This window comes from Rhinatrema bivittatum, chromosome 3, assembly GCF_901001135.1.
Source record: "Rhinatrema bivittatum chromosome 3, aRhiBiv1.1, whole genome shotgun sequence".
Taxonomy (NCBI): Eukaryota; Metazoa; Chordata; class Amphibia; order Gymnophiona; family Rhinatrematidae; genus Rhinatrema; species Rhinatrema bivittatum.
In genome coordinates, this window is record NC_042617.1 from 49,982,175 (window position 1) to 49,998,421 (window position 16,247).

General features: G+C 47.4%; 1 protein-coding gene across 2 annotated transcripts in view; it reads left to right on the plus strand.

Moving 5' to 3' along the window:
* The window catches only part of PTPN14 (protein tyrosine phosphatase non-receptor type 14), a 277,012-nt gene that overhangs the window by 80,531 nt on the left and 180,234 nt on the right, over positions 1-16,247 (plus strand). For both annotated transcript variants that reach the window (XM_029593207.1, XM_029593208.1), the window contains exon 2: positions 472-808. In XM_029593207.1, the coding sequence (XP_029449067.1) occupies positions 635-808 (174 nt within the window). In that variant the 5' untranslated portion in view covers positions 472-634. The remainder of the gene's footprint in view (positions 1-471; positions 809-16,247) is intronic.

Consider the following 16,247-nt stretch of genomic DNA (forward strand, 5'->3'; position numbering starts at 1 on the left):
CCCCAGGCACATCTTTGTTAGCCGCCAGCCACACAGCCGGCGGTTATTAGATACCTAGGATTAGCCACTTTTTAATAGCTCTTTCTAGAGCCGAACTGCACTTCGCCGCTTGTCCAACAAGTGCTTTATTTATCTCTTGCGCGCTCGCTCGTACCCACCTCTGGCATCCAGCTAGATTCTTTCAGAGTGCTGTATTTTCATGACTCATAATATTTGGCAATCGGAATTCAGGCTCGTTTATTGGTATCTGTTGAAGCTGGCAAAGGGAAAAAAAAAAAAAAAGATTTGGAACGTAGTCAACCGGTCCCGTGTTCTGGTGCATGTCGAGTCGGGCTTTTGAAATTGGAGCGACTTGGCGCCGCTTATTTCCTGTTCGCATTACTCCATTTCTCGTGTGTGTGTGTGTGGTTTCAAGCTGCAACTTCTCAATCCGTCCGAACATCCTTTGGTAACTGTGCTTCTTGTTTGCAGTTAGCAGGAGTCGCCATGAGGCTGCGCCAAGCGTGGACAGCGGTTTCCACACACCTGGAGGAGTGTAGCTGCTGCTGGGGGTGCTAACACCAGAAGACCGTTTTGAGGACGACTGAGGTGTCCCCCGCCAAGGGCAGCCCCCCCCTCCCCCAGCCTGCCAGCCATGCCTTTCAAGTTGAAACTGGGGCGGACGAGGCGCTACAACGTCCTAAGCAAGAACTGTTTTGTGACGCAGATCCACCTGCTGAACACGAACGTGACGGAGTGCACGCTGACCGTGGAAAGCACGGGACAGGAATGCCTAGAGGCTGTGGCCCAGAGACTGGAGCTGCGAGAGGTAAGGAGGATCCGCAATGTGCTGCATTCTTCACCGTTCAATTTATGTTTTGTTTTTTTTTTTGTCTAAGAAACAAATTGAATAAAATATTGTGCTTTCGGGGGTCACGATTAAGAACTTTGTGCCTAGTTTGGTTGTTCTGGTGCTCGCCATTCAAAATCATAAAGAAACAGTGAAGGGAGGACTGTGGTTAAACGTGAAACCCCTGGAAGGGCAGTGATGAAGGTGCTTCAGAAGTGAAACGTAGGTTCTACCTGCTTAAATTTCGATGGCTTTTTGAGAAAAGTGTCTGATTCCAAAATGGAATAGAGTAGGACTGGAGGTTAGAGGGCAGCGGGGTGCGTGGTGCCTGGCAGGAAGCCCTGCAATTAACTCCAAAATAACTATTAATTTACAAGTCCTTTCATGTCTTCCGACGGTGCAGAACTCCACGGCTCTGTGTGTTACCTCCCTAGCTGCTGAGTTTGAGCTTGCTGGGTGAGAGAATGAGAGAGGTTATTGTTTATTACTGTAGAGTAGCCTTCGCCTTTCCAATGTCTGCTCAAAAGCAAGTCACAGCAAATAAAAGAAAACAAAAACTAAGAAACTTGAATCTCGCACTGGAGTAAGGAAACTTCGGAGGGGGGGGGGGGGGAGAGGGAGGGAGCGGAGAAAGCGACCCGTGTGTCTTTCCTTGGAAGGATGTGGCTTTGGAAGGTGAGGGAGATGGTTAATTACCAGGTTCGTTACGGTGTATGGAGCAAAGTTGAGTTGTTTCTGCTAAAACACAAAAGTCAATGAAGCTGCTGACCAAGAGCGGAACAGTTACTGCTGAAGCAAAGCTGGGACGCTGCTTGGCCCACCTCTCTGACACCCAGCTGCCCCCCTGGCCAGCCCTTACCTGCTCCTCCTCCTCCTCCCCTCCATTTGACTTCAGTCTGGAGTTTTGGGCTGTGGTGAAAGCAGACCTTGCTAGGCTAAGTGAAGAGGAGCAAGGCGGGCATGAAATGAAAAGAATACAAAGGCTCCCCCCTTCTGCAACAAAATCGCCAGCAGGCCCCCGATTCAAATCGTGCCCCTGACTCTAAGGCTGCTCTTCTAATTTTGTTACAAACTGCTTTGAGTGAATTCCATATTCAGAAAGGTGGGAAACAAATGTAAGCCTTTGAACTAAGGATCTGTGTGATTCCTGGGATCAGTCCTCCACTCCCCTTCTTTCCTTCTCACCTCAGCGCTCCCTCTCCTCTTCTCCTCTCTTACCATCCCATCCTCTTTCCCTTTCTTCACCCTTCTCATCGCTTCCCTCTGCTCTCTGCTGTTTTCCCACTGAGAAAATGCAAAAAATATTCGATCCCTTCTGATTTGCTACAAGCCTGAGCACATTTGAATCAGCAAAGTGGCCATGTGTGGAGAGCCTGGCTTAAGGGGGGTGGTCAGATTCAATGCTCTAAGGAAGAATGACGTTTTGTTTTCCTTTACTATTTCTTTCCCTTCTTTCATGTTTCCTTCACATGTTTACTCTGACTTCTCTCAGGCCTAATGATTTCATTAATATGCCAATGGCACGAGCTGACTCCACCACTTCCTACATGTAATCATGATTTTAGAAAGAGAGCAGCCCAGCCAGGCTTTTATCTCTAAGCAAGAATGAACACTGTCTGTGACAGGAACAGGGGAAATTACTTATCTCAGTTAGCTGTGGAATGCTGAGCATGTGCCAGGCTTTGCGCCCATAGCCCTGGGAGGCGCAGGCTGTGATCTGCCACTGAGCTACAGAGGCTCCTGGTATTTTTATCCTCTGTACTAGGGAGCACTAGGCACGCCTCTGCGGCAGTCCAGTTGCACCAGCACTGGGTGTGCCCCCAAACTCAGACCAACCTGTAAGCCACTCCCAGTAGGTGCATAGTTGTTGGACCTTCTGTCCTGTGGAAGCTCTGTTCATTTGGCTTCTGAGCCTGGTCTTGTTCCCATGCTCCTGTCCAGCACCTGGTCTTCCCCCATCATGCCTTGGGCCTAGCCTCTCCGGGTTTGCACCTTTTCATCCGGGGTGGTCCCTGATAGCCGAGCCCTGATAGTCCTGTCAGTTTGGACCTGCTCAAGCCTGAAGCTAGGCTGAAGGGAAACTCCATAACTGGGATTTCCAGCGGTATGGAAGACTTCATGCTTGCAATCAACCTCACAGACTGGGCTCTCGCCTCACAGCAGCAAAAACTGCTCTGATGAAGCCCATTCCAGGCAGGGCCAAAGCCTTGTCTCCAGGCTGCACCCACAGCTTCAGCCTATGCACCGGTGATCACGGCCGTCCCGGCAGCTCCAGCTCTTACACAAGCAAACCTGGTTCTAACTTCTCCAGTGCATCCGTTCCAGGCCGAGTCATCTACTCCTAGGATGACTCCAGCTTTCCAAGAGACTCTTGCATGTGGCTCCCAGATCGCTTTGATGGTATTCAAGGGATGTTCACTAAGGTCAAAGAGCAATGCTGTTTCTTGCTCCAGAAATTTCAAGAGGACTACCCTAGCAATGAGGCTAAAGTGGTCTTGCTGGTTTTCCTGCTATCAGGGAAGACTATAAGCTTGGGCTTGCCCCTTGATAGAGAGAAACAGCCCTCTCCTTGAAGACTACACAGGATTTGAGGGGGATTTCCAACAGTATGGAAGACCCATAAAACCAGCTTTTGACTCTGCCTTGCCTGAATTTGTGCCCGTTGGAGGTGCTATTCCATTTGTCTCTAGTTCTCTAACCAGCTTCTTTCTTTCCTTTGTACCTAAAGGAGGCACTCACCTGTACCTGATAAAGGGCCAGTTCCTGTCCATGCATTGATGAAATCAGTAGAAAAAATCAATGACTAGTCTACAACAACCATTGATTATTCATATACGTCTCCTCTGTATATAAAGGTCACTTAAAATCTTTATCTCTTAATTTTTATTAATCTCAAAAACATAAACAAAATAATGTTTTTTAGAGGGGAGTCCTCAGTACTGGTAAGACATCTGATTAACCAGAATCTTAATACCCAGTCATTGCAGTCATAGGTCTTACCACCGATTCTTTTTTCTTTAAAATGCCTTCATTCCCGATTCATATTCATTTCTCTTCTTTATATCACATTTGATTTAATCTTACCACTCTCCGTATACCCTTGATTTCTTTTTTGATTAATTCTTTGGTACACATCTCAATCCGATGAAATAACATGAGATTTTAAAACAACCGGAGACTCGAGTAACTTGCCAGCGACCGTAGTTCAGCTGTAATGCCCAACATATACCAGTAATTTGCTTTGAAGCAGAGACATACATGTCTTCATCGCATACTAAATGTTGATCTTCAACCCGACATATAAATCAGTTATGCACTTATCTTTTCTTTTCATTTGCGCCTTAATGGTGTTTCTGTGCTTCTGTACACCAAGTGCTTTTTCAAGACGCTGAATTTCCTTAGCCGCCAATGTTGTCAACGTTTCGCAAACGCTGCATCAGGGCAGATTAATTATGTCGGCAACCTTCCATCTCTGTTAGTAGGTTTAAAGGTTAGTTGGTTTAAAGGTACTAACATGGCCGCCTTTTTTAAACTCCAAACCAAACTCACTTTAATTGTAGCCAATCAGTTCTTACATATTGACGTATCTGCAAGGTGACGTACCTACCTGGAGAAATACCTTACTGCTTTTGTTTTAATGAATTAAACTGTTCCATTCTATTTTACTGTTAAGTCCTTTTGGTTCTTCAGATGCGAGTTTAAAACAAAAGCAGTAAGGTATTTCTCCAGGTAGATACGTCACCATAAAGGGGCAAAACAAATTTACCGGCCATGCCTACTTTAAAAATAGCAAGACTAGATCTCGCAAGAAAGTGCGTATTTTCAATAGCGTGTTCCACAAAATAGGACCTGCTATATGATTCATTTCAGCTACTTGCAGACACCTGTTCCAAAAAGCTCTATAGCTGCTGCTGAAAGATGCACAGGTTCCTTGAAGTCTCTCGTCTTCACGAGTAAAGACCTTATACCTTGACTTGAATGCAGAACTGATTTTTGTAGGAATGAATGGTGAACTGAACTCTTTTCAGTGTTGTCTAATGAGTAATGCTTATGTTTATTGATCTTTTTATTTGAATGTGTCATTGTGATGCTTCATAATATAAATATGAAAGCAACACTGGGAACCGCCCAGATCAATCTCCTTGTAAGATGCAATATATAAAACGTCTAAATAAATAAAAAGGTCCTAGCGGTGGCAGGAGTTCTCCAAGGCACCGAGGAGGGAACAAAGCAGCAGCAAGATTGTCAAGAACACTTCAAGGCTTTAAACGAGGGTGCCAATAACAGTGGCATGAACCCCCAAAAGCACAAAAGGGGCAAAGTGGCACCAAGAGAGGCATGAACATCCTAAGGCACCACTAAGAGGGAACAAATTAGCAAATGTATAGAAAAAAGCCTCAGACACTAACTAGAGAGGCAGCACAGCACAAATGGAAGCATGAACACCCCAAGGTTGCACCATGAGAGATGCAAATCAGCCACCCAAAGTGGCAAGAACACCCCAAGGTGTAGAGTTTGTGGTACAGCAGTAAGGCAGAGTGGCAGGAAGACCCCCTAAAGTATAGTATAAGGAATATAGCAGCAAGGAAGATTGGGAGCAGGACCCCCCAAGGGGTAGATTCTGGAGTATGGCAGCAAGACTGAATGTTTGCAAGATCCCCAAGTGTAGCATAAATGATATAACAGCAAGGAATACCTATAACGCTCTGCATCATATCTCCCCAAGATTTCTTCTTACAATGTACCCAGTTATGTTCTGTTTTTTTGTAAACAGTTGTAATACCAGTTAACAGTTATGAAAATTGCTCTCCCACCTAAATTGCTTGTTATAATACAATCAATTTTTGCTCTGTTTTATGTAATAAGTTTGTTCTGTAAACCGTTGTGAAGGCTTGCTCCAAACAATGGTATATAAAAACCGACAAATAAATAAATAAATAAATAAAAGTGGCTGCAAGACCACTAAGGAGTAGCATAATGGGTATAGCAGAAGGCAGAGTGGCAGGTAGTAGCCAGGAAAGAGCTGAGGTGGGAGAAGAGGGCAAGTAGGCAGCTGCTGCTGAATGGTAGCAAGACTCTCTCAACAGGGGTGGTTCTATCATGAGGCAGGGTGAGGCAGCAGCCTCAGATGGCAGAAGTTTGGAGCAGCTTAAAGTGCCCCTCCAAAATGCCTGTCCAACAGCTGCTGCCTCACCCTGCTCCAAAGTCAAACATCGGGTTGGGCAGGGATAAACCAAACCCCTGCTCAGTCCACTCAGTGGCAACCCCGGGCAGCAGGAATCATGTTTCTCCTGACATCTCCTGCTGCTGTGAGACTGGTGACCCAAGAGACGAGGAGGACGTGGTGGCTGAAAAAAAGGTCTAAGCCCTATGGGCATGTGTGGGTGACTACGTGTGTGTAGGGGGAATGGTGAGTGGGTGACTGCCTGCCTGGGTAGATGGGTGACTGCTTGCGTGTGTGTTGGAGGGGGTGAGAGGGTGGATGTGGGAGACCTTGTATGTGTGTGTGCTGGTGGGAGGATGCGAGCTGTGTGTGGGTGTGTATGTGTAACTGCTTCGGTGTGGGTGGGTAAATAAATGGGTGCCTTCTTGGGGTCTGTCTGTGTGAGAATGGGTGCCTGCGTATGTGAGAGAATGAATGTATGCATGCCTGGAGGGTGGAGGGGGGGGGGGGGAGCAGTGTGAGAATGAATGGGAGATTGCCTGGGAGGTGTGTGTGTTTGTGTGTATAAGGGTGCCAGTGAGTGTGTGTGTGTGTGTGTGTGTGTGTGTGTGTATGTGTGAGAGAGAGAATCCGGGGGAGTAAGAGCTTGTGTGTAGTGGGGAGAGAGAGGGTCTTACAGCCTGAGAGTGTGTCAGTGAGAGAGGTTGTGGGTGTGTTTAAGAATATGTGTGAGGGGGTAGGGTGGGGATTGGAGCGCCATCTCATCCCTCACCTCAGGCAGCAGATTGCCTTGAACTGCCCCTGACTCTCAATGGGTATTATCAAGAACAGGGTAGATTCACCTTGATTGGTCCTCCATCTTATCTACTTGCCCTCTTCTCCCAACTTGGTTCTGCCTGGCTACTGCCTCACTCAGGAATTTCTTACTAGTCTCACTGTGGTCTCATTTGTTGCATTTTACCCATTCGTTTCAAATGATTGCACATCTCTAATTCTTAGTAATCCAAATTGGCCACGGTCAGAGACAGGATGCTGGGCTCGATGGACCTTTGGTCTGACCTAACATGACACATCTTATATGGTGCCTCTTTCTTGCTGATTTAGCTAAAAGGAACTCGCATTCCATAATGTGGAAGGAGAGCAGAAATGATCTAAAAGGATCCTTTAATATAATTTCTGGGGGGAAAGATATACAAGGATTAGTTGGATTACATGGCCAGATAGCTAAAAGATTACAGTCTGGTTTAGAATTGACCAAGTTGGAATCATTGTTGCTATACCTAAAATGTTGTGGTTTTTAGTGTAAATGATCAGTGCAGGGGGGCAGTCAACCATTCACCTGGCATTGCTCACTGAATGCTCCAGCAACTTTTTGCAATGCAGTTAGTGCCTCTTGCCAAAAAAATGGTAATAGACTGTTCAATTCTAGTCCGCAGTGGGGACTCGCCTTCTCTATTGTGATACTTGGTACCAGAAAAGTAAGGGATGGGTTTTTTTTTTTTTTTCCTTCTTCTATAGAATTCTTAGAGGACAATAATAATGGTGGCAGGTTCTGTTTTATAGTCCTTGATTAGGGATATCTTGTTTGTTTCCTGTGCTGTTGGGAGGTGGGAGTGTAGTTCTGACTAAGTCTTTTGTTTACTATCATGGGAGGGGGCTGCAGGATTTGTCATGGCTGAGCAAAGTCTCAAATATTTGTGGTTTCTGCTGTTTTTACATCCGTAGACCTGCTGACCACAAGAAATAATGCAGGCCTTAAGTCATCAGGTCATTTCAGGGCTAATTGTAAACTGTAGTAAAAAAAAAAAAAAAAAAGCCATTGGTTTTATGGCTTGTGGGAGGGACAACTTAGCCTTTTTATATTTATTTATTTAACATTTGTCGCCCCCTCATTCCGATGTTCAAGGCAGGGAACATACAAACTGTCATAATTAGCACTCAACTTTTGTACTTTTTGCCTGCTACTTCAGTTCTACGTGCAATGCAATATGGTAAGATCCCTAGTTAATTAGTGTTGTGCTGGAAAGGGATGGAATTAAAACCCCACGCATTCTAGTGAGGCAAAAAGACATACTTAGCACGTGCAATTTTGCTGTGCTGTTGAGAACACTGGTAGGAGTTTTACTATAATTCAGAGACTCCGGATACAGCAGGCTGGGTCTAGACCTGTGCACTCGCATTCAGTGTTACTAAGGCCAGGGAGAAACGAAACCCAGAGGATCAATTTAATAGCAAGAGCATGAGGCGGCTTTTAAAACAGGATTTGGAAGTTAGTGAGTGGGATATAAAGAGAAGACGCCAGAAAGAGACATGCACATAATAATAATAATAAAAACTTTGGACTGCCATTAAGAAGGATGCAAGTTAACAAAAACAAGCAAATTAGTCAAGAAATGTATTAAGTTAGTCCAATAAGAAGGTCTGCTAAAACTCTTTTTCATGTCAGAATTCAGATGAGCAAAAGGTGACATTGCCAGAGAATGCAAAGTAGTGTGGCTGCTATGAGTGAAACATAAAAGGCATTCCAAAGATGGAGGTTCATGAGTGATCAGAGGGTGACGGACAGTATCATTTTATGGCTCATAATCCAACGGAGCGCACTGTTAACCTGCCATTGGACGCGTGTTTTCCCTTACCCCTTATTCAGTAAGGGGCGGAAAACGCACATCTAACCCGCCGAACCTAATAGCGCCCTCAACATGCAAATGCATGTTGAGGGCGCTATTAGGTATTCCCGCGCAATTCAGTAAGTAAAATGTGCAGCCAAGCCGCACTAATTTCTTCGGGCACCTGGAAAGTGCACAGAAAAGCAGTAAAAACTGCTTTTCTGTGCACCCTCCGACTTAATATCATGGCGATATTAAGTTGGAGGTCCCGAAGGGTAAAAAAAGTAAAAAGAAAAAAAAAATTTGAAGTCGGCCGGCAGCTGTCGGGTCAAAAACCGGACGCTCAATTTTGCCGGCATCCGGTTTCCGAGCCCGTGGCTGTCAGCGGGCTCGAGAACCGACGCCGGCAAAATTGAGCGTCGGCTGTCAAACCCACTGACAGCCGCCGCTCCGGGCCAAAAGAAGGTGCTAGGGACGCGCTAGTGTCCCTAGCGCCTACTTTTGCCCATTTTTTTACAGCGCCGGGCCTCATTTAAACACTGCATCGCGCGCACAGGCGAGTGGCCTTTACTGAATCGGCCCGAATGTGATAGAAAACCTAGGTCTTTATTGAGACTTTATTTTTTAAACTTCAAAAGGACGGTAATGAGAGGGACAGATTGCTGACATGGCGGCTGGATTAAAACAACCTGCATTTATTTCAGGGGAGTGGTCCTACTCCTGCAACACAGAACCCTTGACATTGGCCCAAAATATATTCCTGTGCCCCTGAATGGAACTTTTTGTGAAGAAACATCGTAATGTAATTCTGGTGCGTTTGCTCCAACCGCAGCGTGCGTGGCTATACGCGGGTAAGGTCGATTTGTCCTAGGGCCTTTCCTCCTCTTGCAGGGAGAAGGAAAGAAGCAGAAAAGGAGGGTCTGAAGGGGCATCTCCATGTTCTCTGTTCCAGTGCTGAAATGCTTCCCAAGCGTACATCCACTGCTAAGTGTAGTGCTTCACATCGTATTAAAATCTTTGGTGTATTTACTAGCTCATGCCTTTTCTTTGTAGCTGAAGGCGAGTTACACCTAAGTTCAGAATAAAACAATGACTTCTGAGTTGTTTACATGGTTTAAGATTCCACAGCACTAAAGGTTTTAGCACCATCCAACACTCGGGTTGGTGGTGAGTGTCCCGGACTTGGTCAGCAAAGTTAAAATGCCTCTTTCAGACGTGAGGCACGGGCAGCCTTGAAAATGAGGTGGCGGTGGTGCTTGCAAGGCATTACCAGGATAAAATGGGAAACTCGTGCACCCTGAGTATTGCACCAGTGGCCTCCAGTAAACCACAAGTCTTAATGCCCCCAAGTCATGCTTGTTTTTGCAGTGCATGAGTCATTAATTTTCAACTCCTATCCCTGACATCCAGTCAGGATATCTTACCCATTACATCCTTTTCTTCTCGCCTTCTTCAAGAAAGTTATTTGTTAAATCCTGGTTCTAATTCGCAGGTCAAGTACCGGTCAGTGTTGTTGGAAAGCCACATTTTCCTTTAACCAGTGGGCCTACAACACTTTTTTTGTTAATTTTCCCAGGCATATATAGAGTGTAAACTGATTACAAAATGATCTTCATATGTGAATAATCAATAGCCGCAAAAGCATAGTCTGAACAATTGCATGCCTCGCTCGTTGCTGGGCTTGTAGTAGTCTCTTGTGCCTCTTCCTGCACATGATTGTATTGTAAGGAAAATGAAGAGCCGACCATGATAAAATGCAATATTAATATCTACATAGGGGGCTGATGTACTAAAGTACCCAGAATTTCACGGGGAAGCTACAGTTTTCCCACACAAAGTTTCTACCAGGATTTCTGCAATAAAGTCCAGCAGAAACTTACGTGCAAGAAACTTCCTATGGATAACTTTGCAAAAAAAAAAAATACCCCGCCTCACTTTAACACAGTCACGTTTTAGAGAAAACTGGCCCATATTTTAGTGCTGCGTTGCAGCAGCTCATGAACTGTTTTTTTTGTATAAAACCTCACAAGAGTAAACTTATGCGCGTAACTTTACCACATGCGGTCTGTGTTGCGCAGTAAACGAGGAAGATTGTGCGCCGAAGCCCATCTAACACACACAAGTTTGCCTTTTCTTTGGGTGACTCGGTCTTGGTGAAATTTGGCACCTTTAGTACATGGACCTGCATGTGCACGTCTGTGTCTTTTTTTTTTTTTTCTCCTCATGTCCTAATAAAACACTTCAATTTCTAGAGCAAACTGCATAGGTTGCCATAACCTAGTAATCTAGTTTAAATCCGTAACGCCATGAGCACTTTTACGTGTGGGGAATGGGCGTGCGAAAAGGTTGCCTTCCAGGCCGCGAGCAAAAGATCAGATGCGTCTGGCGACGTGCGTAAAAGGGGGCGCTGTGCTGTTTATGATCTGCGAGAGGCCCATATGGTGCAAACTACGCACTTCAAGTGAAGGTTCCTGAAATACGCTTTTCACTTCCTGTGTGCGAGGAGTGGGTGGTTTTATCTTTAGCTGGAGAACAGGCAGCCTACACATTTTTTCAAGAAACGTTATCTGAAAAACTGATGTGCAGAAATGACATTGTAATTACTGGATGCCAGCACAGAGAGTAAAAAACATGTTGCATGGCTTTATTCCAGCTAGAAATAACTTCCTCCTCGTTTCTTCCCTCCCCCACCCAACTGCTGCCACAGCTCACATTTAGTTTCCCCCCCCCCCCCACCTCCTACACCTGATTTTTCCCATCCCTCATCTCCTGCCCCCTTGATTACTGCCGCCATCGATCTTTGCTGGTTTTCCACCATCACCTCCTCCTCTCCTGCTACTCTCCCCTGACCCCCAACTAACTACCACTGATCCTGCATCTCTCTTCCACCACCTCCTCCTCCCTGTCGGCTCCTGCCAGTGATGCTCTTCTCCAGTCTCTCGGGCGCCTCTCCCTAGATGCCCTGCCAACTGCTGCTGCTCCCCCTACGCTCCTTCTTCAGACTTCCTTCTGACTATTCCCATTCCTCCCATCGCTCCTGTTTCTGTACTTCAGTCCCTTTCACCCTCCTCTGCGGCTTTTCTGTTTCTTCTCTCCCATCCCCTACTGCTGATCTCTGGACAAGCCCCCCCAGCATCCTCCTCCAGCTCTCAGCCCACCTCCACCAACAGGGCCCTGCAGGGGGAATGGCTGTGAGCAGAGGGTGGAAATGAGGTATTGGAAGAGGGAAGGAGACCAGCTAAGATGCCGCCTTCTGTCCCTGGGGCCAGCTCTGCCTCCCTCCAGCGCCCACCCATGTGAGTTGATGCCACTTCCGGTTTCTGGCCCTGCGAGTCAGTGCTGCCTCGGTTCATCTGGCCCACGTGGGCCGAAGCCACTTCTTCCTTCCAACTGCATGGGTCAACCTCTTCTCCTTACTTCTCTCATCTATGAGCAGAGAATTCTGCAAATTACATAGCAACATGGAACATGACAGCAGGAAAAGACACGCATGGCCCATCTAATCTGCCCAACAAGGTTTTTTTTTTTTTTTTTTTTAAGAGTTGTAACCGCTGCTCTGTGGAGGTTATACCCATGCCTTCTGTCTAGGGATGTAGTTGCCACCCCATGTATGTTACCTCAGTACTTTATTACCATCCTAGAATCCTTTGTTTTTATCCCATGCCTCTTTGAATTCCAGTACCACCTCCAAATTAGCAGCATTATATCCACATTATTTGCAAACTGATGCAGGTGCATAATTCTCTGGACTGTAATTTGCGCAGTTCTGCCTATTGTTGGCTTTCCCAGTTGGCTTATAAGGTTGATTGGCTAACTTGAGGTCATCTGAGGTATTGTATTCCTAGGCTCGCTCTTGCTGGACAGTTTCCAGTTCATGTCCTGGCTAATGGTGTTTTTTACAATTTAATTAAAATATTTCCAGTCTGCTTTCCTGAGTAAATCATTCAAAGCACTTTACAAATAATATAAAGTGCAAATTATTAATACCCTACTATATATACATAACATAAAATAATGCCAAAATGAAGCCAGCCGATCCTCACCAGCTGCCCACAGCCCACTTACCTCCACTGGACCTAGCCCCCATGCAAAGAACTGTCTTCACCTTCTTGGGAATGTTTCCTGGCTAATCTCCATTAGAAATTTGTTCTGTAAAGTTTTGCATCCCAAATGCATGATTTTGCTCATTTTTCAAACACTCTGGAACATTCATTAGAAGCTCTGGAAAGGAATGAAAATACTTTGTTACAAAATTTAATATCTGCAAACAAGCATATTTTTTCCCTCCTTAGCAATGTCACTCATAAGGATATTGAGAAGAATTAGTCTCGGCATTGAGTTCTGGGGCACATTTACCACCACTCTGCTTCTTGCTGCTGAATCGGTTCTTCATCCAATTTACAACTTTCTGACCTATTCGTATATTGTCCAGCTTGCTCACCAGTCTTCTAAGCAGAACAATGTCTATTGGCTGATGATACTAAGATCTGCAACAAACTGGACACACCTGAAGGAGTTAGATAATGAAAAGTGATTTCAAGAAAGCTTGAATGGTCGAAGATTTGGCAGCTGGGATTCTGTGCCAAGAAGTGCAGTCTCATGCATCTGGGATGCAGTAATCCAAAAGAGCTGTATATAATGGGGGGTGAAAGACTGTACACAGACCAAAAGAGAGAGATCTTGGTGATGGTATCTGAAGATTTGGAGGTGGCAAAGCAATGTGACAAGCTGATTGCTAAAGCCAGAAGATTGCTGGGCTGCATAGAGAGTACAGAACAAAGGGATCCTGTACAGAGTGTTGCGGTCCCAGTCGCGGCAGCCGCAACTAGGCCCTTACCTCCTTGGTCCCGGCCCGTCTCCGAGGGTCTGCGGCCTGTTTTGCGGCATCCCCGCGGCGGGGACACCGCCGAGAAGCCCTGCCTGGACGCCTTCTCCCTAGGCGCACACGCAATCCGCGCTTATGAAGGCCGTTTTCCCGCCACTGGAAGCTCCGCCCTATCCATGACGTCAGATGCCGCGGCCTATGTAAGGCCACCGCGGAGCCCAGGACTTTGCCTTGCAACGGGGTTCCTTGCGGTTCTCTGTTGCTCCGTGCCCCGGAGTGTGTTATTGCTTTAGCGACTCCGTTCCTGCCTGAGACTTGTTTCACTCCATGCCCAAGTCTTGCTTCTGTCTGGCTTGCTTGCAGTAACCTGTTCTGCTTCAGTTCCAGCTTGGTTCCAGTAGCCAGTCCTGCTTCAGCTCCTGTCTGGTTCCAGTAGCCAGTCCTGCTTCAGCTCCTGTCTGGTTCCAGTAGCCAGTCCTGCTTCAGCTCCTGTCTGGTTCCAGTAGCCAGTCCTGCTTCAGCTCCTGTCTGGTTCCAGTAGCCAGTCCTGCTTCAGCTCCTGTCTGGTTCCAGTAGCCAGTCCTGCTTCAGCTCCTGTCTGGTTCCCGTAGCCAGTCCTGCTTCAGCTCCTGTCTGGTTCCCGTAGCCAGTCCTGCTTCAGCTCCTGTCTGGTTCCAGTAGCCAGTCCTGCTTCAGCTCCTGTCTGGTTCCAGTAGCCCGTCCTGCTTCAGCTCCTGTCTGGTTCCCGTAGCCCGTCCTGCTTCAGCTCCTGTCTGGTTCCCGTAGCCCGTCCTGCTTCAGCTCCTGTCTGGTTCCCGTAGCCAGTCCTGCTTCAGCTCCTGTCTGGTTCCAGTAGCCAGTCCTGCTTCAGCTCCTGCTTCAGCTCCTGTCTGGTTCCAGTAGCCAGTCCTGCTTCAGCTCCTGTCTGGTTCCAGTAGCCAGTCCTGCTTCAGCTCCTGTCTGGTTCCAGTAGCCAGTCCTGCTTCAGCTCCTGCTTCAGCTCCTGTCTGGTTCCAGTAGCCAGTCCTGCTTCAGCTCCTGTCTGGTTCCAGTAGGCAGTCCTGCTTCAGCTCCTGTCTGGTTCCAGTAGCCAGTCCTGCTTCAGCTCCTGTCTGGTTCCAGTAGCCAGTCCTGCTTCAGCTCCTGTCTGGTTCCCGTAGCCAGTCCTGCTTCAGCTCCTGTCTGGTTCCAGTAGCCAGTCCTGCTTCAGCTCCTGCTTCAGCTCCTGTCTGGTTCCAGTAGCCAGTTCTGCTTCAGCTCCTGTCTGGCTCCAGTAGCCAGTCTTGCTTCAGTTCCTGTCTGGTTCCAGTAGCCAGTTCTGCTTCAGTTCCTGCTTGCTTCAGTCCTAGCCTGCTTCAGTTCCTGCCTGTCTCCTGATCACTGCCTGCCTGCTCCAGCTCCAGCTTCCGTGATCCCCTAAGTCCCAGCGGCCGGGCTCCTACGGGCTCCTCCCGAGGGAGTACTGGCTTCCAGGGTGAATCACCTAAGTCCCAGCGGTTGGGCTCTTACGGGCTCCTCCCGGGGGAGCACTGGCTTCCAGGGTGAAGCTCACGTCCAGCTCCTGCCTGGTATCTGCCTCCCGACCTGTCACTCACCAGAGACTATAGTACACCTCTCCCCAGTCTCTCACAGGTCGGCCCAAGGGTCCACTAAACAGTTCACTCACAACTCAGAGGGCAGAAGTGTACAGTGCATGGTGGCTTGTAAGAGGGTATGGCTCAAACTGCACTGAAGAAAAAAATGTTTCAGGTAGAGAGGAAACTGACAGTGGTCTTGGTTGCAAGAACAGCCAGAAAGTTGTAGGTTTGAACAAGCTAAAGAGGTTAATAAGGGATTTAATAATCAAGTTAATGCTGGTCATGAAGGTTGTTTTTTGGTTTTTTTTTGCCTTTGAAAAGGAAAGGGGGTAAACCACTGGTGCAGCAAGGCTGTGCTGAGCAGGGTGTGGTCCTGGAGGAGCTTTCAGAGTGGGCTGTGAGTGCTATAAATGAGAACAGGATGGGGCTCTCTTACAGCAAGCAAACTACTCTGCAGTTTGAAGTGTGCAGCCATGAGAAAACCTGGAGTGGAGCAGTCAAGTTATAGCAGCAACAGGTGAAACAAAAACAGCCATGTATTTTTGTGTAGTGGGAGTTCCCCTCTGACCCAGTTCCCAAGAGCTGGGTCAGAGGGAGGACCTGAGGCTCGAGGTTTGGTAACTGGAAAGGCCAGCCAGGGTAATGGAGCAAGGGAACCCACTCCCAAGAGTCCAGGCCAGACAGAGTGAATACCTGGTGGGCAAGGAGTGCCACCAGTTCCTGGAGGAACTGGATGAGTTTCTGGTAGATATATCCCGTGAGGTGACTGAGTTGTGGCAATAGTCTGAGATTAGCACTAGAGGATGTCCTGATGAAGACCCTATAGGGTGCCCAAACACTACCGGGAGAGTAGAAACAACTCCCGTGAGAAGCCTGGAGAGAGAGAGAGGGCATGAAAAGGCCAGTGAGAGTAGAGATGAAGTGCCAAGCGAGAGGCGCTGTGAAGAACCCAGTGAGTGAGGCTGCAGAGGAAAACCCAGTGGAAGGAACCACAGAGAGCCCAGAGGGTGGTGCTATGGAGACCCCAGTGAGTGAGTCTGCAGAGGAGCCAGCGATCGGCACAGATGAGTGGCTAGAGAGCGCTGAGGGGATACCAGAGGAATCACAGCCAGTCCAAGAAGTCCTGCTAGGGTGGACTTTGAACCAGGAGCCAGCAAGAAAGTTGGTTAAAGGACTGGGGGTGCAGGTAGTACATTGGGTAGTGGTTATAGGGCGGTCTAGGGTAACCCTGGGAGGTGAGCACAAC